General features: G+C 55.2%; 3 protein-coding genes across 3 annotated transcripts; 1 reads left to right on the top strand and 2 right to left on the bottom strand.

The window, feature by feature from the left end:
* Positions 1-300: 300 nt before the first annotated feature.
* Positions 301-1812, bottom strand: EXOSC6 (exosome component 6). Its single transcript, XM_084294487.1, has one exon. It carries the CDS (start codon positions 1673-1675, stop codon positions 803-805), a length of 873 nt encoding a protein of 290 aa, XP_084150613.1. The 5' UTR covers positions 1676-1812; the 3' UTR covers positions 301-802.
* AARS1 (alanyl-tRNA synthetase 1) lies at positions 1765-16369 on the bottom strand. Its single transcript, XM_084294463.1, has 21 exons — positions 16303-16369; positions 15559-15759; positions 14407-14595; positions 13520-13665; positions 12611-12802; positions 11860-12004; positions 10986-11131; positions 10396-10504; positions 10154-10304; positions 9687-9811; positions 9348-9492; positions 8482-8660; positions 7874-7987; positions 7079-7285; positions 5927-6111; positions 5495-5603; positions 4637-4750; positions 4162-4281; positions 3688-3774; positions 2349-2462; positions 1765-2043 (listed from the first exon to the last, which is right to left on the bottom strand). Exons 2-21 carry the CDS (start codon positions 15700-15702, stop codon positions 1858-1860), a joined length of 2907 nt encoding a protein of 968 aa, XP_084150589.1. The 5' UTR covers positions 15703-15759; positions 16303-16369; the 3' UTR covers positions 1765-1857.
* A 2478-nt stretch (positions 16370-18847) lies between these two features.
* On the top strand, positions 18848-23369 carry LOC311214087 (C-signal-like; the record flags this gene model as incomplete). Its single annotated transcript, XM_084294501.1, has 6 exons — positions 18848-19131; positions 19322-19373; positions 22036-22223; positions 22504-22662; positions 22924-23034; positions 23256-23369. The coding sequence occupies exons 1-6, from the start codon at positions 18988-18990 to the stop codon at positions 23367-23369; spliced, it is 768 nt and encodes a 255-aa protein (XP_084150627.1). The 5' UTR covers positions 18848-18987.
* Positions 23370-23376: the final 7 nt, after the last annotated feature.

Below are 23376 nucleotides of genomic sequence, written 5' to 3'. Positions count from 1 at the left end.
GTCTTGTGTTGGAAAGGAAAAATAATAAAATTTGTATTTCTTTTCTCTGGTTATTTGACTCCGAGGTGGGTTTTTACCGCTCTAGGTGTGTCTGAGAGCTGCTGCAGCTCGTGCTGGGCTCTGCAGGGAGTCGGGCACTTTGGGTAAGTGGCCAGCACCGCACGCAGTGTGCCCCAATCCAGCTGCTGGGCTGAGGAAAGCCCCAGCAGAACCCGACCCTTGCTCCAGCTCCTTTTCCCCCCAAACCAGGTCAGGGTTTGCAGGGAAGAGGGCCCCAGCAGACTCAGGCAGGCAGAAGACTCACCAGAAAAGCCTAATTTATTGTAAAAAACAACAGAAACCAAAACACAATGTCTCTGCCACCCTGGAGCACCACGGGCAGGAGTCACAGAGGTCCAAAGTCTGATGGGACACAGCGGTCGTGGTGGGGACGTTGTGGTGCCAGGGCTTGTGGTGGTGGGGCTCAGCTGCCTGGGGGAACTCCAGCGTCCCACGGGGTGGCTTGGGGAGTCTCTGGTGGCACCAAGGATGGCTCAGGGAGCCCCTAGAATTGTCCAGCAGCACCAGGGCTGTCTCTGGCGGTGTGAGAGGCAGCTCCAGGGGTCTCCAGCAGTGCTGAGAGCTGCTCCGGGGGGCTCTGGCAGCACGAGGGGTGGCTCCACGGGTCTCCGGTGGTGTGGGTGGCAGCGTGGGCAGGTCCCGGGGCTCTCCGCAGGCACCAGGGGAGGCTCCGGGCATCTCCGGAGACTTGTGGGGTGACTCAGGGTGGCTCGGGGACCCTCCACCTCCACGGGGGGACCCCTCATGCGCTGTGCGCCGCATCCCTGCGCTTCACCGCCCGCAGCAAGCTCTGCCTCAGCACGGGGTACAGCCGGTGGCATCCATCCAGACCGAGCCTCAACGCCTCCCCCCAGCTCTCGGGATCCCCTCCGCGGCCTCCCCCGAGCACCGCCGACACCTGGTTGAGCGCGGGCAGCAGCGCCAGTGTCAAGCGGGCAGCGGCTCTGCGCTCCTCGGCCTCACCGGGCTGCAACAGCCAAGCTCCGGAGGGGTGCCCGGGGTCCCGGCAGAGAGCGCAGCCCACGGCCAGGTCGTACATCTCCACCCCGGCGTCTGCCAAGGCCAAGGAAGCGGCGCTGATGGCAGCAGCCAGCGCAGAGCCTCCGTCCTGCAGCAGCAGGGCGCTGACAGCCAGGCGAGCCCGCGGGTACCGAGCCAGGCGCACCGCCGGCTCCAGCGCCTCCCGCAGCGCCGCCGCCGCCTCCCGCTCCGCCTCCCGCTCCGCAGCACCCCCGGGTCTCGGCCTGGCCCCCCGGCTGCTGAAAGGGGCTCGGCGGAACTCGCACACCAGCCTTCCCCCTCCTCCTCCTCCTCCTCCTCCTCCTCCTCCTGACGTCCCCCCACCCGGCTCGGCCGCCTCCCTGGGTCCCCATGCGGCGCACAGCACCTTGGTGCCGCCGCTCAGCTCCACGTAGGCCGAGCCCTCGGCTTGGCTCAGCAGCCCGGCGCGGGCGAAAAGAGGGCGCAGGGCGCAAGGGTCCCGCGGCCCCGACCCTTCTCCTTCTCCTTGTCCTTCTCCTCCTTCCCCGGCCCCCTCCTCGTCCTCCTCGGCCGCCCACAGCGCCGGCGGCTGGGACTCGTCGGGGCCCTGCAGGCGGCGGTGATCCAGCGGCATGGTTACAGCAGGAGGAGGAAGAGGAGGAGGAAGAGGAGGAGCGCTGTCGCTCCGCCCCAGCCCGCCCCGCAAGCAGCAGCAGCAGCAGCCGGAGGGCAGCGGTGTTTATTGGCAGCTCCAAGGGGCACAGGGGGCACAGCAGCAGCCACGGGGGGATTTCAGGGGGGTTTCAGGGGGTTCCGTCAGTTTTTCAGCTCGCCCAAGTGCAGCCGGGCAAAGTCCGTGGCCAGCCGGAGAGCCTCAGGCAGGCAGCCCACGTTCTTGCCCGTCGCCTGTGCCGAGACGTCCTTGCCGCCGCCTTTACCGTCCATCAAGCCCGACACCTCCTGCACCCACTGGCTGGCCTTCAGGCCCTTCTTCACCGTCTCCTGGAGAGGAAAAGAAGGCAAAAAGGAGGTTGACGGCGAGCAGGAGCAGGGCACGGCAGGACAGAGCTCCTGGAGGAGAGCATCTGGCCCCATGCCTACAGCCACATCAAGTCACAGCTCTCCCCCTTCCCCTTCTGCTCCACAACCAGGACCCGCTGCCTCTCCCCCCCTGCTGCAGCCCCCTGACAGCACACGGCTGTGGCTCTTGCCCCCCTGAATGATTTTTGGCCTTGTAACATCAGCTGCAGATCCTCCACTGAGGCTCAGAGAAAGGCACAGACACACACACAGACCCTCGGTGTTACCTGGGGTACTTGGCACAGGCAGGTGATTCTGCCGGCTTCATTATCTACAGCGAACAGCATGGTGGCAGTCTGGGGGGAATGAGTCTTGAAGAGCTTCAGCGATTCGTTCAGGGCCTGGAGGAGGACAAAGTCACAGTGGGACACCTTCCTCGGGGCTTGCAACCAGCCTCGCTCCAAACCCTGCAGTATTGTGCAGCCACCAGGGCTCCACCGAGACTTTGGGGACCTGGACGTGCATTAAAACAGCCAGCAGCATCCTGCAGTGCCCATTCTCTGAAGTTTTCTTCTGTACTGCCTTTGGCCTCGTGGCAGGCTGCCTCCTCCCCCAGCTGGCTGTCCCCTCACAGCTGCAGGGAGCTTGCAGAATTCGTGGCTGTGCAGCCCCAAAGCAAGCAGCCCTGTGTTTTGCCTAAGTGTAACGGTAGAAAATGGGGAAAATGCTCTGCTCGGGTGTGACGAGAGCTCCCAGCAGGAAGGAGGAAATGTTCTGCAAATATCAGGACTCAACCACAGCGTAAAGAAGCTGCAAGAGATCAGACCCATCCCAAAGGTTTCCCTGTCAGATTGCCACACCACATTCGCACCCACTGTGGCGAGGGCCTCGCAAACAAAGCAGATTTTGACTCCCACATAGCTGCGAGCAGCAGCGCCAGTGTCGTGGAGATGGAAACAGCAATGGAAAAGGCAAGCAGGAGTCTGTGAGCAGCACCAGCTCTGAGGCTCCCTAAGTGGAAATGTAAATAGGGCATTAAAAGTTGGCTGTTCCAGCCTCACAGCACGATCAGCCCCCGCTGCATGGCACTTGCGAGGAACAGCGGTGCAACAGAGCGCACACAAGGGAGCTTTTATTCACAACAGAAAGAAATTTAACTTGTGCTAAGGGGGAAGGGGCGGCTTCAGCCCTGGCTGGATTAGAACAGGAGCCTTGCTGCAGCGGATGCAATGCCCTGGAGCTGGGGAGCAGCTCCGTGATCTGGCCCTGCCCACACTCAGCCCAGAACAATTTTCAGAGCTGATCTTGAAGCCTGCATTTTTGTGTCAGGAGTCCTGACACCTTTTGGATAAGTCTTACCTGGAACCCGATGCAATTTCCATAGGGGTCCCTATCCTCACCAGATCTGGAAGTTCAGCAAATGGTCAAAACCTCCCCAACCCTGCAAGCCCCTTTGTAAACCCAGTGGGATGCAGGAAATACTGCGGAGGTCCTGCCCCTCTTCATTGCCACTGCTCAGGGCTGGCAGGAGGCGAGACACCTCAGTCTCCCCAAGCAAACAGAGAGCACCCAGCTGCTCCTCAGGCACACGGGAGGTTGTTGAGGAGGGACCAGACTTCCCCGTACCTTTGCTGAGGCTCCGTTTTCCATCTCCATGATGACCACTGGCTGGTTAGGGTGACTCTCAATGACTTGCTTGGTCTTCTCCAGCACCTGAGGACAGCAGCGTTCAGACACCCACACGTCACAGGAACCACCCAGGGTGCCCCAACGCACCCGTGGCCCAGCCCGGAGCAGCCCCACGCTGCAGCACCAAGAACAAAAGATGCTCAAAGGTGCATGTGTGTTCTGTGAGGTGGTAGCAGTGCTGTGCGTGGTTCCTCCTCCAGGAAAATCCAACGGGATCCAGAGGAAGAACCACACACCACCCTTACCCTGCACCCAGGCGCAGGGACACCACGGCTACGCCAGGAGCACCCCATCTTCCACGGTAGCAGGCATGGGGGCAGCCACAGCTCAGCTCCCTTGCACGCTGGGCACAGTTGGAGCTCCCAGAAGAGCTGCCCCCCACGCTGCCCTTTATTCCCACCCAGGGCTCACTCGTTTCTGGATGTCAGCTTTGCTTGCACGGTCCAGGTCATCCATAACTTTCTTCAGCGCCTTAACAGCCTCTCTGAGTTCATCCTTCTGCCACTGCGGGATCACAGCAGTGGCCAGTGTCTGCAAAACAGGCAGGGGGGCAGGGTTAAAGGGACAGGTGACCGTGGCAGGAGGCAGGGCACGCTGCACAGCACTCATAAACCTCTAGGGCCTTGTCTGGCAGAGCCCGATACACTCCCCTCTCCCATTTTCTGACAAGGCTGCAGCTCCCACAGGACGCAGGGCTGGGACCTCTCTTGAGTTTGTGTCCTACAGGGTGCTGGCATAAGATTTCAGTTCACCCCCAATTAAACCCTTGAGATTAATTGAGACGAGGTGACCCCAGGGGAGACGAAGGAGCAGGAAGCTGAACCTGGGCCTCGTTAACGCCACCCGGTGCTGGCAACCAAGGTCCCAGCACTGCTGCCACCCTCACCTCGCTGAGGTCCGTGATCTCCTTCTGCACATCCTTGTTGGGTGCTGTCTGCACCTTCACCTTGGCGTCCAGGGCTGCCAGCAGTTTCTTGAGGCTGTCCACCTTCCTGAGGGCCTAGCAGAAAACATTTTGAGTTGTATCACACAGGGAGAGCTTCCAGGCTGGGCTCCTGGCCATCCCCGTGAGAAGGGTCAGGAAGGCTGCAGCCCCAGGCATGGAGCTCAGTAACTCCAAGGGAAGTAGCAGAGCCATGCAGTGCGTGTCCAGAGCCAGGGTGTGATGCTGGCCGGACTCTTTGCCAGAAAAAAATGCCAAAATCCTCCCAAAAAGAGGAGAGCAGCTCCCTCACCAGCCCCCTTCTCCCACTCTAGGCAGCACCAACCCAAGCCACCTGCCTCCGCAGCAGAGGACAGCACAAACATCAGGTGGGAACAGCTCCCACCTCCCCGTTCCTTGCCATTCCCACCCGATGGAGACCACGGTGCCAAGGGGCTGAACAAGTTCTGGGGCTTGCCAACTGCTGAGAGCTCTGCACCCACAGCCCGTGCTGCAAACCACCATGAGCTAACCCTGCAGCCACCTCTGGGACCACCTCAGGCCCTTCAACCACTCTAACACGGCAGCTACTGCCCAGACTTCCCTCCCACCCCCATCTCTCTTTGTGCTGTGTTGGCAGAGCCCAAGCCATGAGTCCCTCAGGTTCTCAAGCCAACACACCCTTGTGCTGAGCACCCCAGCAGGGATACTGGGCAAATTGTAATGAAATTAACCTTGGCAAAGGGTTAATACGTGTGCATGCATGTGCCCGTGGTTTCCTGCAGGGCTTGGATCTCACAGGTGACTCCTGCCTCCTCTTACCTTCCGAGCTTCGGCTCCAGTGACTGCCACTATCCTCCGGATGCCTTTAGCAATCGCTTCTTCTGAAACAATCACAAAGTGGCCAGCGTGGCCGGAGTTCTGCAAGTGCCTTTGGAAAGAACCCAGAAACAGACCCATAACAAGGGGAAGTTACAAGTCCACCTCTCATCTCAGCAGGATTCAGCATGGAAAGCAGAAAACCACCCTGCCAGGGAGGCACAGCCAGGGACAGACAGAAAACCCAACCTAGCCACCAAAAGCAGAGCAGTGAGGGGAGGGTGGCAAGGCCCAGCACTGCCAGAGACTCTGCATGTGAGCAGGAACAGCATGCAGGCAGTTTCCCTACACCTCAACAGCCCCCAGAAGCCCAGGATCCACAGGGGCTCCTTTTCACCCTCCCCACTGCCTTCCCCAGCCTCTCCTGATACTCACGTCCCTCCGCAGAACTCGATGGAAGTGATGGAGCCCGCAGGGCCAGAGGGGTCGGCCAGCAGCTCCTCCACAGGGATGCCAATCGAGACCACGCGGACAGGGTCGGGGTAGGTCTCATCAAAAACTGCCCGCAGTCCCTGGATAGCTTTGGCTGCTGCAAGAGGGCAGTCCTTGGCGTAGACAGTCTGCAGAGCACAGGAAAGGGGTGTGGGTGAGAGCTGGTCCTGTGAGCTGTGACTCAGGGGCTGCATTTCCAAGATATCCTGACTTCCTCTGAAAGATCTTAAGGGGGAAGTTACATGCCTCGCCTGACCTGGGGTTTGTGGAGCTGCAGGGATCCCAAGATAATTGACAAATCTTCAAAGTCCCTGATGTCTGTGCCTGCTCAGACCCCGTGTGTTGCTGTACATTCAAATCATTTCTAACCATGAGCTCCTGAGCAGGACATGAGGTCCTCCTGGGGTCTGATCTGGCACAGGGCTGGCTCTATACAGAGCAACTCTCTTGTCTTTGAGGACACATCACCACTCTGCTAAACTCCTCAGCTTTTGCAGACAATATGGCACTAGAGCAGGCAAGGAACTACTCCAACCCTGCAGAGGGCTCGGTAGCAATGAACAGATCAATGTACACGGAGATTTCCCACTCAAAATCCTCTGAGGTGATGCAAATCTATGCACAGTACTGGGTCAGCAGCTCCTAAGACTCCTACTGGGCCAAACTTTCAGTACCCCAAACCATCCAAAAACTTGACTCAAGTTATTTTTTTCCTGATTATACTTCTACCACCCAAACCCAAGGATCAAAGAGAGAGCTGGACCCTGTATGAGGAGTCAGTGGGAAAAGGTGGACAAGACATAATTTTCCTCTCTGCCCTGACACTCCAGGGAAACAGCAATGTGACAAGCATTGATCTGCACTGATCAACAGTACAACACCCAACTCAGTCCCAAGGAGGGGAGCACAGTGAAGGAATGGGATTCAAACCAGCCTCCTTCTGCAAGCTGGTGCCTCAGCTGTCCGCTGAGCCCAGTCCAAACCCTGCAGCAAGCCAGTGGATCTGCCAGGAAAAGGATGGGATCCCTCCTGGAGGATGGGGGCAGCTAAGCACCATCCCACCCCACGGGGCTCACCCCTGCAGCCCGCACCCACCTTTGCCTCCTCAATCATCTGGTTGGCGATGCCTTCAACCTTCTTGATTTCCTGGGTCGACAAGGCTCCCTTGGCTGTGAAGTCGAACCTCAGCCTGTCGGGTGCGACCAGCGACCCTCTCTGGTCAGCCTCTCCCAGCACCGAGCGCAGGGCGAAGTTGAGGATGTGGGTGGCCGTGTGGTTGCTCATCACCGGCCTCCGCCGTGTCTGATGGAGAAAGGCACCGTTAGTTGGGGTCCCATATTAGGGCCATACCGGTCCCAGCATCACCTCTGGCACTGGAATTGGAGGCTCCTGTGCTGGTTCAGCAGAAGCCCGAAGTAGTTCAGGTGACCAGAAATAACTTGCTGCCTTGGAGGCTCAGGTAAGGGAGCAGGGCATTCCCCACCACATTTATACGTGGTTTTTCCCTGCCAGTCCCCTTGCTGGGCCTTGCTGGAGAGACACAAAGGACAGAGCAGGTCACAGACACTGATCTCCCCTCAACAGGGAAAAGCACTGCAAGATGGGAGCCTCCTCTCTTGCCTCTATAGGGAGGGGAGATGCATTTTGCAGGCTGGGCTCCATCCAGCACTCAGGCTGAGCCTGCTGGAGCTGTATCTGGAGCAGGGCAGACAGCCCAGGCTCTCCACTGCCACCCGCAATGCTTGGGGCTCAGAACACATCCAGCTCCCTGTCAGGACCAAAGCGTGGTTCTGCTGTTGCTCAGCAAGACCCAGCGAGCATGGATGATTCTGGAAGGGCCACGTTGCTTGCCTGAATCGTGTGCTGTTGTAACACCGTGCCTGAACTCACCTCGTCGATAGACAGCAGGACCTGGTCTCCTACTCTCAAGCTTCCGTACAGAGTTCCTATGTGAAGCACGTAGCCTCCTCGGACCTGCACGTTCTTCACAGTGAATTCAGTTTTCTGCACAAAGAGAGAAATGCACACAGTGAGGGGGGTGACAGGCCAAGGGAGGGAATGAGTCCAGCCAGAGCCCTGAGCTACAACTGGAAAGGAATCAGTGAGAGCTGGACTGGAGCATGAGATATGAGAAAGCAAAATGCCCCTAGGGCCACAAAACAGAGAGAAGGGAGTGAAACTGGGGCATGGTTATGGGACACAACATAGCTGAAAGAGACCCTCAGCTCGAGAACACTGTCGAGAACACAGCCACCCCCATCACCAGAGGCACCCACATCCTGGCAACAGCCTGATGCTGCAGCAGAGTTCAGCACAGCCTCCCAATAAGCAAAAAAAGCCAACTGCAGCGTACCTGTGCTGTGCTGCACCCCTGAAAAGGAAACCTGTACAGATCCCAACACCTGCCACAGTCAGAAAAAAAACCTAGAGCTTGCTTGGCCCCTTCTCCTCTGCACACATCTGCCCAGGCCCCAGTTGAAAGGCTCTCAGTGACTCACATCCTCCCTGCTGTCGTCGTCCTTGACCATGTAGCCCTGGTCATAGATCTGCCCACCCTGCTCGGCGTAGAAGCAGGTCCGGTCCAGCACTATCCCGCACTCCTGACCGGTAGACACCTCCTCCACAAACTTCTTCTCCCTGCGGATGGCTTTCACTGTGGCCACCAGGCTCCCAAAATCTGTCACCAAGACAAGAGGCAGCGTCAGTAAAATAGGAAAACCTTGTGGACACCACACGGGAGCAGAATTCCACAGCAACACGTCCCAGCCATTGCAGGAGCTACCACATTTGGAGGGGGTAAAGAGGAAGGACTAGGGCAACAGCTGGGTAACAGGGAATTTCATTCAGTGCTCTCAGTGGCAGGCACGGTCACTTCCTTCCACAGTTATTTGGTAGAAGTCAACAGCACACATGGCTACGAGCCTAGTGGCTCCTGCATCTCCACCAAATCAATGAGCAGAAAGAGCCATAGCAAACAAGTGGGCTGAGGAGCCTTTAAGGACCAAGCAGAATCTGCAGTCCCCTGTGACACTGGAAAAGGAGCAGCCAGGAAACACAAATAGAGGAGTGTGGAGACACAAAGCTACAGAAACAGGAATCCCCTCAAGTCTCTCTGATCAGGTCAGCAACAGATCTGAATAGCAGGGCAGACCTTGAACAGTCTTGCCCTTATTTCTCTGCCCCATTTGTCACAAGCAGGCTGTTCACCTGCACGCATTTCCACTCCCACCTTCATGTCCCAGGAAAGACAAACCCAGGGACCTTGCTGAGATGCATGCTAGGAAGACAAAGCAGCTCCTCCCAAAGAAATGGGGGAGGAAAGGGTTTGGCAGCAAAGGTTGCTCCTGAGAGGGCTTTTTCATACCGTAGGTCCCGCTGGGATCTGACGTGTAACTGTATTTTGGAGAGTCGTCGGTCACCTCCAGCCCTTGGGCCCTTAGCTCCTCGATGGCATAGATATCCAGCATGAGGAGGTCCTCCCCGCCAGCACCCTTGCCCTGGGATTTCAGCTGCCAATGACAAACACCAAAGTTTAAGAAAACCTTTCCCAGCAGTGGTGGATGACAGTGCCGGTGTTTCCCACAGGGCACTGGGAGCTTGAGGGGAGAGTGCGCCCCATAGGAAAGGAGAGGAGACCCATAACCACAGAATAAAATGCCTCCCTGCCTGCTCTCAGCTCAGCTCCCCCACAGCTGTTACCTACCTGTGCGTTTTTCCTCTCTTCTTCAAAGCCCTCCATGTCCACAACAAGGCCTTTCTCCTCTGCAATCAGCCCGGTCAGATCCACAGGGAAGCCGTAGGTGTCGTAGAGCAGCCAGGCAGTATCACCTTCAGAGAACAAGCAGAGAAGTCACCGTGCCTGTTCTGTAAGACACTGCTCTCCCCTTCGTGCTACTGCAGGGCAACGAATGGGGCTGGTAACACAAATGAAAAGCTCCTCGCTGCCAGCCTCCAGGGCACAGAGATCGCACTACCACGGGCACCTCAGAGATCTGAGCAAGTGAACACAGGCCAGAGAAGAGAGGGGTGGCCCGGCTCTGAACAAAGATCTTTTTATTCCAGCTCTGTGCCCATCCCACCTTCCATCATTTCTCAGTTCCAGCCCAACTCAGCCCCTGGTCCCAGATGGCAAATGCCTTTTGGGGCATACAACACAAGTCACAGCCTCACCAGGGATGGTTTTGCTGTCGCCCAAGCTCTGGATCTTCCTGTCCAGGATACGACGTCCTCTGCTGAGTGTTTTCAGGAACTGATCCTCTTCTTCATTGATAATGTCCTTCACCATATCTGGGTCCTTCTTCAGCTCAGGAAAGGCATCTCCCTGCAGACCCAAAAGGATTCAGCATGGAGACCTGCACACCTCAGCAGATGAAGTCTTCAGCAGCTACAGTGGAGAGGGGGGAAGAACTTACCAGTGACTGCACCACAACATCGACCAGAGTAGCAAAGAAGCCCTTGGGGGCGTTGAGCTTCTCATGGGAGTAGCGCACAGCCCGCCGGAGAATCCGCCTCAGCACGTACCTAGGAACAGCAGAGCCCTCAGTGCAAACATCACACCTCTGAGTTGTTCTCAGGGGATCCACCAGCACCCACCTACCAGCACCCCTTCCCAGACCTCAGCCCCAGGACTTAAACTCCCTGTGAGCTTAAAAGCCAGTCCTATGAGTCCAGCAGAACCCACAGCACAGCCCTCCAGCCCAAATTTAATTGCTTTTTGGACAGCAGCACTGTACAAAACAGACTTTTGTGCCTATCTGTCCACAGCAATCTGTTTTGGGCACTGATACAGCAGGACTGGTACTCACAAGAAGCCTCAAACCTGTGCGTCCTGGCCTTTTGGGAGGACTTTGCCAGAGGGATCCAAATACAGAGTAAATATTCTGCTGTCTGCTGTTTCAGTGATGAATTCAGACACCCCAGAGCCACCCCAGGTCCCACTGCCCTCGGGGAAGCCGTGCTGAACAGAATGGGTGCAGCAGCACCGTGGCAGCTCCCTTCTTACCCCCTGCCAGTGTTGTCAGGTCTGCCCCCATCGGAGAGGGCCAGCGTGATGGTCCGTGCATGGTCTGCCAGCACGCGGTAGGCCATGTCAATGCCATCTGCGTCCTCAGCGCCGACCTGCCCCATGTACGGCCTGGCACCCGTGCCCTGAGCAGAGAGAGGAGGAGGCGTTAGGCAAACGGGGTGATAACGGACAGCAGGGATCAGTAATGAGGCAGAACAGGGGCCAGCCTCATCCCGCTGCCACACAAAAGGCGTATTTCTTCGGGAAAGGGGTGACTCGGAGGGCTGTGAGGCTGTGTGTGCTGCCTGCACTTCCAGGGATGAAGGGCGTCCGAGGCCAGAGGGAGGTGAAGCCAACTTAAACCACCGAGAGCCCAGGACTGAAGAGGGAGGGAGGGGGGCAGAGTGTACAGGGAACCAAAAGGGAAATCTGTTTGGCACACTGGCTCACAGGCTCTGCCTTGGCATAACGTGCCCAGCCAAGAAACCTTTCAAACTCTGATTTCAATTTCAGATGTCACACGGGACAGGGTCCCAGCCCCTCTCTTTTAGGGCGTTTCTATCTGTACCCAAGGGAAAGACATTGCTCTAACTGCACCATGTGCAGGCATTGCTTTGTTCACTTGAACACCTGGGAGAGCTACACCGCTCCTTGTGTCCCTTTTTCTCCTCTACAAACATGCCCCAAGGCAGCAATTACTGGGCCAGCCAGAATTCCCACCCTTGGCAAAGTACAAACCCACAGGGCTCACAGTAGCTGGGAAAGCAGAGACCTGCAGACACGACCATCCCTGTTTGACCTGCCTCGTGTATTTCCCCAGAGACCAGGGAATGGACACAGCTGGATCAGGCCCTGACTCTCCAGTTTGTACCTTTTGGATGGCTTCAAAGTAAGGAAGGAAAAGGTCGGTGTCGTAGTTGGACATCTTGTTCTGCAGCACCGAGACCAGCCGCTCCAGACCCATCCCAGTATCAATACTTTTCTTGGGAAGAGGCTTCAAGGTGCCGTCAGCTTCCCTGCCCAGCCACAAAAACAAAACAAAACACAAGGTGGTAAGGATGGAGGCCCTGCAGGGGCATCCCCAACTCTCCTCTCACCTTTGTCACATCTATGACATGGGCCCATAGACGAGCCACACAAAAGGCAACCTTAATAAAACAGAATTAACAAAACTCAGTGGCAACTTAGACCCAGGGTAGGATGGCATTTTAATTCCTGACAGATGAACTGAGAAAACTTTTCCAGTCTGTCCCCCAAACCAGCACGGCTGATCTCTTCTACACAGGTGGGCTGGGGCCAGAGCATCGCAAAGCACACAGCTCCCAGACAAGTGGGAAGAACAAGAAAACCCAATCCTGTTGGTCTTAAGAACCCAAGGGGAGACCCTAAATGAAAAGTAAGGCTCCAAATGTGCTCCTTGGGTCAACAGCAGTGTGCTCAGCCTCCCCTACAGCTCTCATTTCCAGCGGGGCGACACCAGAGTTCAGCAGCTTCCTAGAGCACCCAAATTGCTGGTGATGCTTGCAGGTATAGGAACGAGGCCACAGCAAACAGCAAAGCAGTGCAGAGGTGCCTGGGTTAGAGCTCTGGGAGCATAGGCTGGGAAGCAGCTCTTAACTCACCTGTTGAACTGTATGAACACCAGGTTCCAGATCTCCAGGACATTGGGGTCATCCTGATTGACCAGGTGCGAGGCATCCCTGTCCCCAATCCGGTCATAGTGGATCTCACTGCAGGGGCCGCAGGGGCCTGTGTCTCCCATTTCCCAGAAGTTATCCTTCATATTGCCGGGCAGAATCCTGCCCTCAGGCAGCCTGGAACAAGAAACTCCTGCTGACCAACAGAGGCAAGAATTCCCCCGCCTAGGGGGGAATCTCACAACAGAAATCTCAGTGCGCTACTTCTCTGGATGAGCAGATGGATCGTGAGGGCAACTGAAACTACCCGGGGGTAGAACATCTATCTGCCTTATGAAAGGAAAAGGGTGGGAGTGGAGAGGACCAGGCTGAGTGGCAGACTATGACCGAGGGTTAGAAAAATCCCAGAGCTTCAAAGCAGAATTGGACACACTCTGAAGGCAGAGGTCCCCAAGCAGCGACTAAGAGGATGATCTCTGAACATACACAAACTGGATACTGGGAAGGGAAGATGAAAGAGCAGAGACTGTGGTCAGGGTTGCCTGCTTTCCCTGAACAGCATCTTCTCAACTGCCCTAGAGGCAGCACACTTGGCTGGGCAGGCCACTGACCTGACCCAGCAGGGCACTTCTTATGTTCTTAAGCTTACACAAGAGATTTTGAAATGAAAGCTCTAGGGCCTGACCCGAGCCTCAGTCTCTTCTGTCTAATGCCAGTGCTTCCTTTTGGCTTTGTAGCTCCACCACCCTGCAAACATTATTTGTGACGTTTCAGTTTTGTTACAACCTCCTGTTATATATGCTCTGCCTCGTAGCCCATGGCATCTTTCTCTGAATAAAGCCACATGGCTGCTGTTCATCAAAACACGCAGCTTTCTCGGTTAAAGGCCCTCACCCCAAATTCAGCCAGATCTGCTTGCATTCCAGATCCGGTTGCAGTCCTGCAGCCTCATTTCCACCAAAGTAGGTGACGTAGAGTCTTTCAGCAGGGATTCCAAACTCCTTGGTGAGAAGGTCCAGTGCCAGTTTACAAGCAAGTTCCTGCAGAAAGAAAGATGAGGTGAGCAAGTGAATGTACACAGAGCCTCTCTTCACTGTGCAGTACCTGCCCAAGCAGAGTACCGGCTCCTGTAGGTATCCCTGGCTGCCTTGGATCTACCCAGTAAGTCTCTCAAACATGCAGAAACCTTCCACACCAAGTCTCTCCTGATGTCCCCTTGTATTACCAGCTTTATCAGACAGAAGCTGGACCAAAGCAGCTCTCTGCTCTGAAACAGTCGAGAGCTTTCAGATTTTTGGCATAAGAAAAGGGCAAATTAATATATGCAGCAAAAAGGGCACGAGAAACATCTCACATAGCTTTCCAGATAGCATGTTCTCTGTCCAAATAAAAAGAGCTTGAAATCTGCTGTTATGCTGTATTTTTAACATCACCGTCATGATATGAACCCTACACTAGCACGAAGCTTGGGAAAGGACGTTGATATTTCATGATCACTCCTGTGTGAGATCCATCTAGTCACACAGCACATGCAATTCCCCACAGCTCCAGGACAACCACTAAAACCTCTACAGGAAGACTCCAAACCGCCAGAGTCAATACAATCAGCTTTGTCAACCTTAAGTGATTAATCACAAAACATTCTGCAGTCAGAGGAGCTTATTCCAAGGAAATCAAATGTATGTTAACAGCTACTCTGTTTCACAAGATTCTCCTTCCTCTTAGCAAATGCTCTGCTGGGTTCATAGAGACATATAATTTTTCAGGTTAGCCTGTTTTACCTTGAAATAATCCCCAAAGGACCAGGACCCCAACATCTCGAAGAAAGTGTGGTGGTAGACATCTTTTCCCACGTCATCCAGGTCGTTGTGCTTGCCCCCAGCTCGGATGCACTTCTGAGTGTTGGTAGCTCTGCTCAGTTTAGCAAGTGGGTGCGAGGGGTCGATAGTGTTGAGGAAGATGGGTTTGAACTAAAAGGACCGAAAAAAGGGGAAATTAAGGAAAGCACGAGGAGCTTGTTTTCATATATTGAAAGCCCCAGGAAGGCAGTGTCATCTACATCACAGTACCACCGGTCTGGATGGCCCTGAGGCAGCCTTCAGAAACTCCAAACCTGCTGTCTGCGGCATGTGAGGAAGATGCAGGGCCCAGCACACCCGCACACGTGCCTGGGGCACACCAAACCCCAGGACTTCCAAAGGGACTGAGCATAGCCAGGTTCTGAATTGTTGAAATCAATGAAAACTCCAGCAGAACCCTTCCAGCAGCCCAGCCCCAACGGCTCATTAAAGATACTGTTACTAGATTGTGCCAAGATTCTCGCTGCAACTATTTACAGCACTAGCTGTGGTCCAAAGGGTCAAGGAAGAGAGACTGGCAGCGCTCACACTGCATCACAAGCAGCCCAGCAGGCACAGGAACCTCTCCCAGTGCTTTGGCCAGCTCTGCAAGAGCACATGGGACTCCAGCAGACACTCCGGCCACCTCTTTGTGACCCTAATATGGAGAATGCAACAGTAATTTTTCCACACAATCCACAGAAGACACTGCTAGTTATTTTGTCTGTTTGAAAATTCTATCTTCAGGATGCAAAGGGCCAGATATAAACCTCACTTTAGCGAAACCAAAGCAACCAGCTCAGCCCAGGGAGCAGGCAGTGACAGGTGAAGGGAGAAGTGACCCCCTGCAAGCTGAAGCACTTACAGAGCCAACCTGACATAGAAAGGAGTCACCTAAGAAGAGAAGCGTAAACGCACCAAGACGTTGTCTGCAGGAGGTTTTAAGATCCATTTATTGCCTAATAAATATTTGCTGAGTCCTGTTGTCCAGTAGAAGCTTATTAGGAAGGAATGGGCACACCAAAAGCTCTGCATACAGCTCCACAGACTGCAGCTGCTACAAGATATGTTCACAAGGACCAGAGCAGAACCTACCTGATTCATACCAGCATTAGCAAAGAGCAGCGTGGGGTCATCCAGGGGGATTGTGGAGGAAGAGTGCACATAGGTATGCTGGTTTTCCTTGAAGAAGTCAATAAATCGTTGCCGGATCTGGCTAGCTGTCAGCGTGGATTCCATCTTGAAGCTGCAGGCCCAAACCCAGCAGAATGGAAAGCGGCAAGGCCCCGCTGCAGTCTGAGGAGAAGATAATCACAGGATCATTAGGCTTGGAAAAGACCTTCAGGATCATCCAGCCCAACCAGCCCCCTAGCACCAATGTCACCAGCAAATTGGCGCTGTCACCTCCGGCAGGAACACCGGGATCACAGCTTTCACCTCATACAAGGGCACTTTAACACTAATTCTCCACAACCCCTCGGTTTAACGATGAGCCTGCCCCACACTGTGCTGGCATGGCCCTCAGCACCCCCCTCCGGCCCCCAGCACCCCCTCCCGGCCCCCCCAGGCTTCTGCAGCTCTGGAAACATCTTTACAAAGGTTTTTTTTGAGCCAGCGAGCTCCGTGCCCAGCCTGCCCAGGGGCTGCCCCGCTGCTCCCCAGGGGGAGGCCTGGGCGCCCCGCGGCCGCTCTGTGGAGGCTGGGGCTGGGGCTGGGGCTGGGAGCCACGGGGCCACCCGCAGCCACCGGGACCGGCCCCTCGCGGAGCCACCACAGCCCGCAGAGCCGGGAGGGAGCCGGAGATCCCGATCCCGATCCCGATCCCAGTCCCGGCCCTACCTCGCCGGGCGCCGCCGCCGCCCTTCGCCTCACGCCGCCGGCCTCACCGCAGAGCCCGCAGCGCTGCCCGCCCGCCTCTGATTGGCTGCCGTGGCCGTCACTCATCCGCAGCTCCGCCCTCTCCGCCTGTCCCGGCCAAGGGGCGGGCCGCCCGCCGGCTGATGCAATGGAGGGAGGCGGCGGGCACGTGACGCAGCTTGGGTGAAGCCAAATAGGAAGGCGCCATTTTAGGGTTGCCCGCACTGTGCCCTCAAAGGGGGCTCGGGGGCTGCTCTGGGCTCTGATGGAGAGGTGCCCATAGGGGCTGGGTCCTCTGGCCCCGGGACTTCTGCTGCTCGGTGCAGCCCCACATGTGATCTTCTGGTCCCATCCCCTCCTGTAGAGGGCACAAGGAGCTTCCCAAGGATCAGACCTAGATAGTCAAGAGCATCCAAAGCCTGTGCATGGGTCAGAGGGGACAAAGTCGTGGTGCTGCTGCTAAAGGGCAGGCTCCTGTGCTTGCCATACTGTACACAATCACAGAATCACAGCACAGTTTGGGTTAAAAGGGATGTTAAAGATCATCTAGTCCAACCCCTGCCATGGTCAGGACATCTCCCAGCAGCCAGGTTGCTCCGAGCCCCATCCAGCCTGGTCTTGGGCACTTCCAGGGATGGGGCAGCCACAGCTCCGCTGGGCAGCCTGTGCCAGTGCCTCACCGCTGTCATCGTGAAGAATTTCTTCCTAATATCTAGCCTGAATCCACACTCGTTTACTTTAGAGCTGTCGCCCTTGTCCTATCACTACACTCCCTGCCAAAGAGTCCCTTCCCAGCTACACTTTTAAACTGTCGTAACCCATGATTTGAGTTGTGTGTGTTGTTAGGAAGTACTACAGCAAGAACAACTCTAACCAAGGAAGGACAAGCTTCACAAGAAACAGTGAAAATGCTGCAGTGACCTGATCTGGGGTGGCTTTGGCATGCAAAAACTCAATGCAACGCACCACCTCACCTGTCCTGAGTCAACACCATAACAGACAGAGGCCAAGTCACAAACTAAACACACTCAGTGTAAATGTTATGGACATTTTATAGATGTTTTACAGGGGTGGTCCTCTCCAACCAGCATGGTTCCGCAGGTGTCTTGACAGCATTGTGCTCTTGTAGATTAGTCTCATCTCCTCCCTACAGCATCCCTTCTGGCTGCTCTTGGAGCCCTTCTGGCCCCAAGCTGTGTTTCCTGAACCATGAGCAAGTCTGCACTGCTGTCTTGCTTGGCCTTGGTTGCCATCAGCCACTTGCAAAGGTCGCTTGCTGCTTGCCTTCCTCAGCTCTGCTGTCCTGCAGCTGATCCTGGTCCTTCAGCCCTCTTTGCTTGTATCAGCTGTCTCCTTCCCAAGTAGCCTGGAAGGAAAAGAGGAAACTCCAGTCTTGTTGGTTCCTAATGGCAGTTCTGCTCTGGGTGCCACTTTGCTCCTGCTCAGCAGCAGGAGCAGGCAAGTCTGTACAGTGCAATTGCTTGCATGGGTGATGACACCCTCAATAACACCTTCTGCAGTGGGTCTGAGTTAAACGCCAACGAAATCCACACCCAGCAAGCTTATTTATTTCTCCATGGCCACAGACTTCCCACCGAGAGGGAAGGAACCATCACTGCTTTTTCCTCTCCATGCTCTTTTCACTTGAAAGTACATCTTCCAATCTTAGAGCCCCTTTGGCATCTCCCAGTTGCTGGCCCGAATATTTATTTGGCGAGTGCCAGACCTGGAATCACCCACATGTGCAGGGAATAGCCCTGTCCCTCTGCCAGGCTGAGCAGGGCTGGGCAACAGATGTGTGTTTTGGCCACATCCAGATGTGACAGATCCATCCCCACTACTTTCCTCTCCCCACTTAAATTCGGGTTGCTCCAATTCCTCAGCTAAGCACATCCATTTTGGCTGAGACTTTTTACGTGGCGGTTCTTTGTTTCCTTTAGCATGTTACTCACTTCTGCCTTCTGTGTCCCCAGGCTGGTCTGGGCTGCAGGAGCCTTGGCTTTGTGGGCACCTGTTGGTCTGCTAGGCATCCAGAATTGTCCTCCTGTGGACGATGGGTGATGGAGTGAGGACAGGAAGATGGGTGAGGGCTGTGGGCTTGGTGCCCAGCAGCAGGAGGATGAGGCTGCAGGGAGCTGAGGGACTTCTCTGCTGGCTCCTGGGTGAAAACGTGTACAACTTGAGCTTGCTGCAACCTCACTGCTACAAGCAGAGCTCTGCCCTCCCTCTGCACCCAGGCTGGGCTTCAAAAAGTCTTAGATTATCATCCCCAGGTTCAACTGTCCCAAACTCATCTCCCATATCAGGAGATCGCCAGCCACAGCCCAGATTTGGACCTGCTTAAGTCTTTTCCATTTCTTGGTTGTGTTTCCAAGTGCTCTTCTGAGCTCTGAGTAGAGGTGACTCTTCAGATTTGGGAGCTGGGGCTTTATTAGGAGCAGGCAATGCAGGAGACATGTGGCCCCATGAACACTGTTCCCACCCTGGTCCCCCAGCTCTGCCCGAGGCAGGTAGGATGCCAGGGCTGCTGCTGACACCATCGCTGTCCCCGTGGGTGCCCAAAACCACACCCTGGGCTGTGCCCATGCTCCCATCACGCCAAGGAGGTGGCAATCCCGCTGGGTGCAGCCTGTTTTTCACCACCGTGACAGTCTCACCACCTCGGAGATGGCCGCGCTTCCTCGCAGCGTCCTGGTGACGGGGTCCAACCGGGGCATCGGGCTGGAGCTGGTGAGGCAGCTCGCTGCCAGCCCCCAGCCCCCCCAGCACATCTTCGCCACCTGCCGGGACCCCGATGGTCCAAGAGGGAAGGTCAGTGCACGGGGATGTCCCCAGGCCGGGCCCTTCACCTGATAACTCCCCCAGCAAAAGCAAAGCCACCACGGTCTGCTCCGGCTGGGGTGACCCGTGGACAAGGATGAGATGGGTGGGAACCTGTGGCTGGGACCAGAGCGGTGCCACCGGTGACTTCTAACCCCCTGCTCCATCCCTTTGTCTCCAGGCCCTGCGAGCATTATCCGCCCAGCACCCCAGCATCAGACTGGTCCAGCTAGGTACGGTGAAACCTCCCTGCCCACGCTGGGCATGCTCCTGGCCCTCTGCTCACCGTGGGGATGGGAACGGGGACAGCTTTGCCAGACCTTGGTGGTGGTGGCAGCTTGGGAATGCCTGGGAATGTCTGGCAGAGCTCCCCACACGCTGAGCTGTCCTCTGGCTGGGTGCCATCAAACTGGCTTCAGAGGGAGGCAGAGGTGGGTCCAGACCAAGTTTCAAGGGAAAGGCATGAGATCTGTTCTCCAAGGTGCCCCAGTTTGCCTAGCGTTTTGGGTTGGGATGCACAGGTTCACGAACCAAACAGTTCCTGAGTAGCAGGGTTGGGTTGGTGTCTTTTGGGAAGTGGCCACAGTCACTTTGGTATTGATAAAAGGAGAGAAAAGAAACAGGCTAAAAGGACACGTGGGAAATGTGGCCGTGCACTGGTGTTAGCATCCCAGGTTGCTGCTCAGGCTCAGAGGTATGCTCCTTTTTGGGATGTCTGCTGGGTTCAGTGACAAACAGACCTGGAGAGGACAAAGACAAAGTGAATTTTTAGCATTTCTTAACAAAGAAGGCACCCCTGAAGTCAGTCTATACTAAAAATATCTGCAACTCTCTCTCTTATAATTGAATAGATTAATGAAGTAGAAAATCTTCTTTGTAATAAAAAATTAGCATCTCCAAAAATACCTGTGAGCCCCAACTGGCATTATGTGATAGGAAAAGCAAACTTACTTTGCTCACCAAAGCATAAAGGGGACACCTCAAGGGGTTGTCCATGGAATGAAAAACCTTTCCAAAAACACATGCACTCCAAAAGACAGGCTATAAAGTCCCAAAATAAGCTAAACAAACCAACCAACCAAAACAAACTCTGTCTTAAGGAATGGTTAACTTCAAACTGATAACAGTAGTGATCTTTTCAGAAAGGAAAGAATTTAACTCTAAAATGAGCAAGTCCTGTCACATTCTTTCATTCTCAATTTCTTTCTTTCCCTTTCTAATCACTTAATTTCTTCCAGCTGAAAGCCGAGGCTTCTGGGTGTGCACATGGCTTGTAGGCACGTTTCAGCTGTGGTGGAGAGGAGTTAAGAGGTTGCCTGAGGGTAATTTGGCTGGTCTAGCAATAGGAACGTGATTGTCCCACACGCCTGGCCCCCTTCTCCCTTGGAGCAATGACTTGGCCAGTCCAAACACAGAAATTAATCATTCACCCCAGCCAGTGGGCAATCCCCTGCATGTGGTGGAGTGATAGAGTCCAGAGCTCTGCTCGTTCATCACCCAAAACGAAGTCACCAGAAAGTGTGCCGTGAAGTGTCATGAAGCTGATGATACATGAAATGTTCATGCTGAAATGTCCACGCCGAAATGTCCGGGCTGTTGTCGTGAATCCCATGGCTGCTTCCCCAGCAGCCCAGCAATGTGTTGGCTGGGGGAAGGCTTTTGGTGCCAGCAGCACCAGCCCCGAGCTGACAGGCACCTGAACACGTTTCAGCTCTCGCTCTGCATCCTCAGCCCAGAAGTCAAAGTCCAAAATCACAAACAGCTCCGAATTCAAGCCAGGTGTTGAGAAAAAGATGCTGGTTTCATAAGGGAATGCTAATCTTCCAAAAATCTATGCTGCCCTGTGGATAATTAACTCCCACACTGCAGCATTTCTCATCAAATCCCACAGACAATTTTCTCATCAAATTCCCCCCACAATGTTCTCATAGCACCTCCCGAAAGGCCTGTGCTGCTGGAGTGAGTCCCAGTCACTCAAATGCTTTAAAAGAAGACTCGAGGTCTTCAACCACCACCATAAATCCACCAAACTGGTTAAAAATGCCAAAAAAAAGGTGCCCAAAGTGCCCGTGCACATGAATATTCATGGAGCTTACGGTCCTGGTGGTGCACTTGTGATATAAAAAAGCAATACAGATGTTAAATTTTGGTCTAACCTGCCCCTTTCAGATGTGTAATGTGTTCATGTGACCCCTTTTAAACGAACAATGGGTGTTTCTTTGGAGAAAGTACTCATCAAGCAATGCAGATCCTGACAAGCAAATCCACAAACTCAAGCAACCAAACACAAACTTAAAAAACACCACCCCTACTGGTTTCATGAAAAAAAGGGGCAAATAAATCTTAGCAGGTTTTCAAAGAGATCCAAACAGGTGCTTATCCCTGTTATAAACATTTCAGGAAAATCGGTAGTTCTGGTTGCTGGAGAGGGCTTGAACCCACAGCCTGGGCTGGAGCATCTGTAGAAGAGGGGAGGCTGAGAATCTGCAAGCAAATGTTGCAAGTCCTAGGAAGTGCTGGTGTGGAAGATCAATTTTAGCACAAATTGTTAAAAAAAAAAAAAAGATAAGATCACTCTAAATGATCTGAGTGGATATCAACCCAGAAAGATCTTTGTGTAATTCAGTAATAAAATGAATCTGTCCCCAATATGTTAGCAGCCCCAATAGCCACTGTGTAAATACAGAAGGACACCAAGAGCGTCCTTTATTATTTCTCCAAAAATGCTGTCCATCATTTAAAAAACCTGTACACCCAGCTGTGGTTGGCTCCTAGCAGAAACGACACATGAACTACATCTGGGAGCTTCAGTGTGCAAGGACCAAGCACCTCTTATAAAATAACCCTTTGGTTATTTTACCAGGTATAGTTCTGTCCTTCTTTTTGCCCCGGCAGACACAGTGGACCTGCCCAGCATCCGCAGGGCCGTGCAGGTGGTGGAGTCTTGTCTGGAGGGCCAGGGCTTGAACCTGCTCATCAACAACGCCGGCATCGGCTCGCACGCCACGCTGCAGTCCGTGGACTCGCAGGAGATGCTTGCTGCATTTGCCACCAACGTGGTCGGGCCCCTCCAGGTCGCCAAGGTATGCGAGGGCTTTTGGGGGTTCTCCTGCACGGGGAGATGCTCTCCTGGGTGGAATGAGCCACGCTGATGGGAGCAGGGCCATGGCTGGGGGAGCAGGGAGGCTGGAGGAGCAGCATCTCCCATGCTTTGCTCCTCCTGATGGCTCTGGCCTGGCCCATCCTTGGGGCATTTTCCAGCTGCTCCTCCATGGTCTGCAGCCATGGTGTGAGGACGTTCAGGGCAGGCCTGAAACCCTCAAAAGGGTCTGTATTAACAGAGCGCGGGTGTCCTTGTGTCAGGAATTCCTGCCGCTGTTGGAGAAGGCGGCGAAAGGTGCGCAGAAGACAGGGCTGAGCTGCAGCAGGGCCGCGATCGTCAACGTGTCCTCCAAAGTGGGCTCCATCGGGCTGTGCCTTGGGGTGCTGGAGGCCCCCATGTACCCGTACCGTGCCAGCAAGGTGAGGGGCTGGGGGAGGCGCTGGGGACCGTGGAGGGGAGCTCATGGGACCCCCCCACCCGCCCCAGGCCACCCATCCCCAGCCTGGTCCTCCAAGGGTGAGCACGCAGAGCACCAGCCCAGGCTGTGCCCATGCTCCACAGCAGGGCAAAGCCCATTTCCCACCTCCACAGCCCTTCAGCTGCAAAGTGTCCCCCTCCCACCCACACGTACCCAGCTCCCTGAGCCCAGTGTGGTGCTGGCATGGCCGTGCCTCTTCCAGGCTGCCCAGAACATGGTGACCAGGTGTCTGGCTGCAGAGCTCAGGGACAAGGGGATCTTGTGCACGGCGATCCATCCCGGCTGGGTGAAGACGGACATGGGGACAGAGCAGGTACCGTGCTGTGCAGGGGAGGGACATTGGTGTTGTGTCCTCTGCTGCTCGGTGGAGCTGAAGGCCTGGGGGCAGCTCCGAGGTCTGCCTCCACAAGCACCCTGCCCTGCTCCAGCTGGGAGGAAAGGGCACAGCAGCACCTGTGCACGCTCCAGCCTGGTCAGACCCTGCTGCTCACCATGGGCCATGGCAGTGACACCAATCCTTGTCCTCTTCTGCAGGCACCCATGACGGTGGAGCGCAGTGTGCAGGGCATCCTGGCGGTGCTGGGCAGCCTCTCACAGGAGACCTCCGGTGCCTTCCTCGACTGGGAAGGGAACAGCCTGCCCTGGTGACAGCCAG

This window comes from Netta rufina (assembly GCF_964035555.1).
Source record: "Netta rufina genome assembly, chromosome: 13".
Classification (NCBI taxonomy): Eukaryota; Metazoa; Chordata; class Aves; order Anseriformes; family Anatidae; genus Netta; species Netta rufina.
The sequence above is the reverse complement of the archived record's forward strand: the minus strand, read 5'-3'. Positions and strand labels throughout refer to the sequence as shown.

Coding starts and splice junctions, on each gene's coding strand:
- EXOSC6 (XM_084294487.1), bottom strand. CDS start 1,675: ATGCCGCTGGATCACCGCCGCCTGCAGGGCCCCGACGAGTCCCAGCCG.
- AARS1 (XM_084294463.1), bottom strand. CDS start 15,702: ATGGAATCCACGCTGACAGCTAGCCAGATCCGGCAACGATTTATTGAC. Junction 10,305..10,395: donor ATGTTGTGGTGCAGTCACTG/GTAAGTTCTTCC, acceptor TTGGGTCTGCAG/GGAGATGCCTTTCCTGAGCT. Junction 7,988..8,481: donor ACGACGACAGCAGGGAGGAT/GTGAGTCACTGA, acceptor CTCTTTGTGCAG/AAAACTGAATTCACTGTGAA.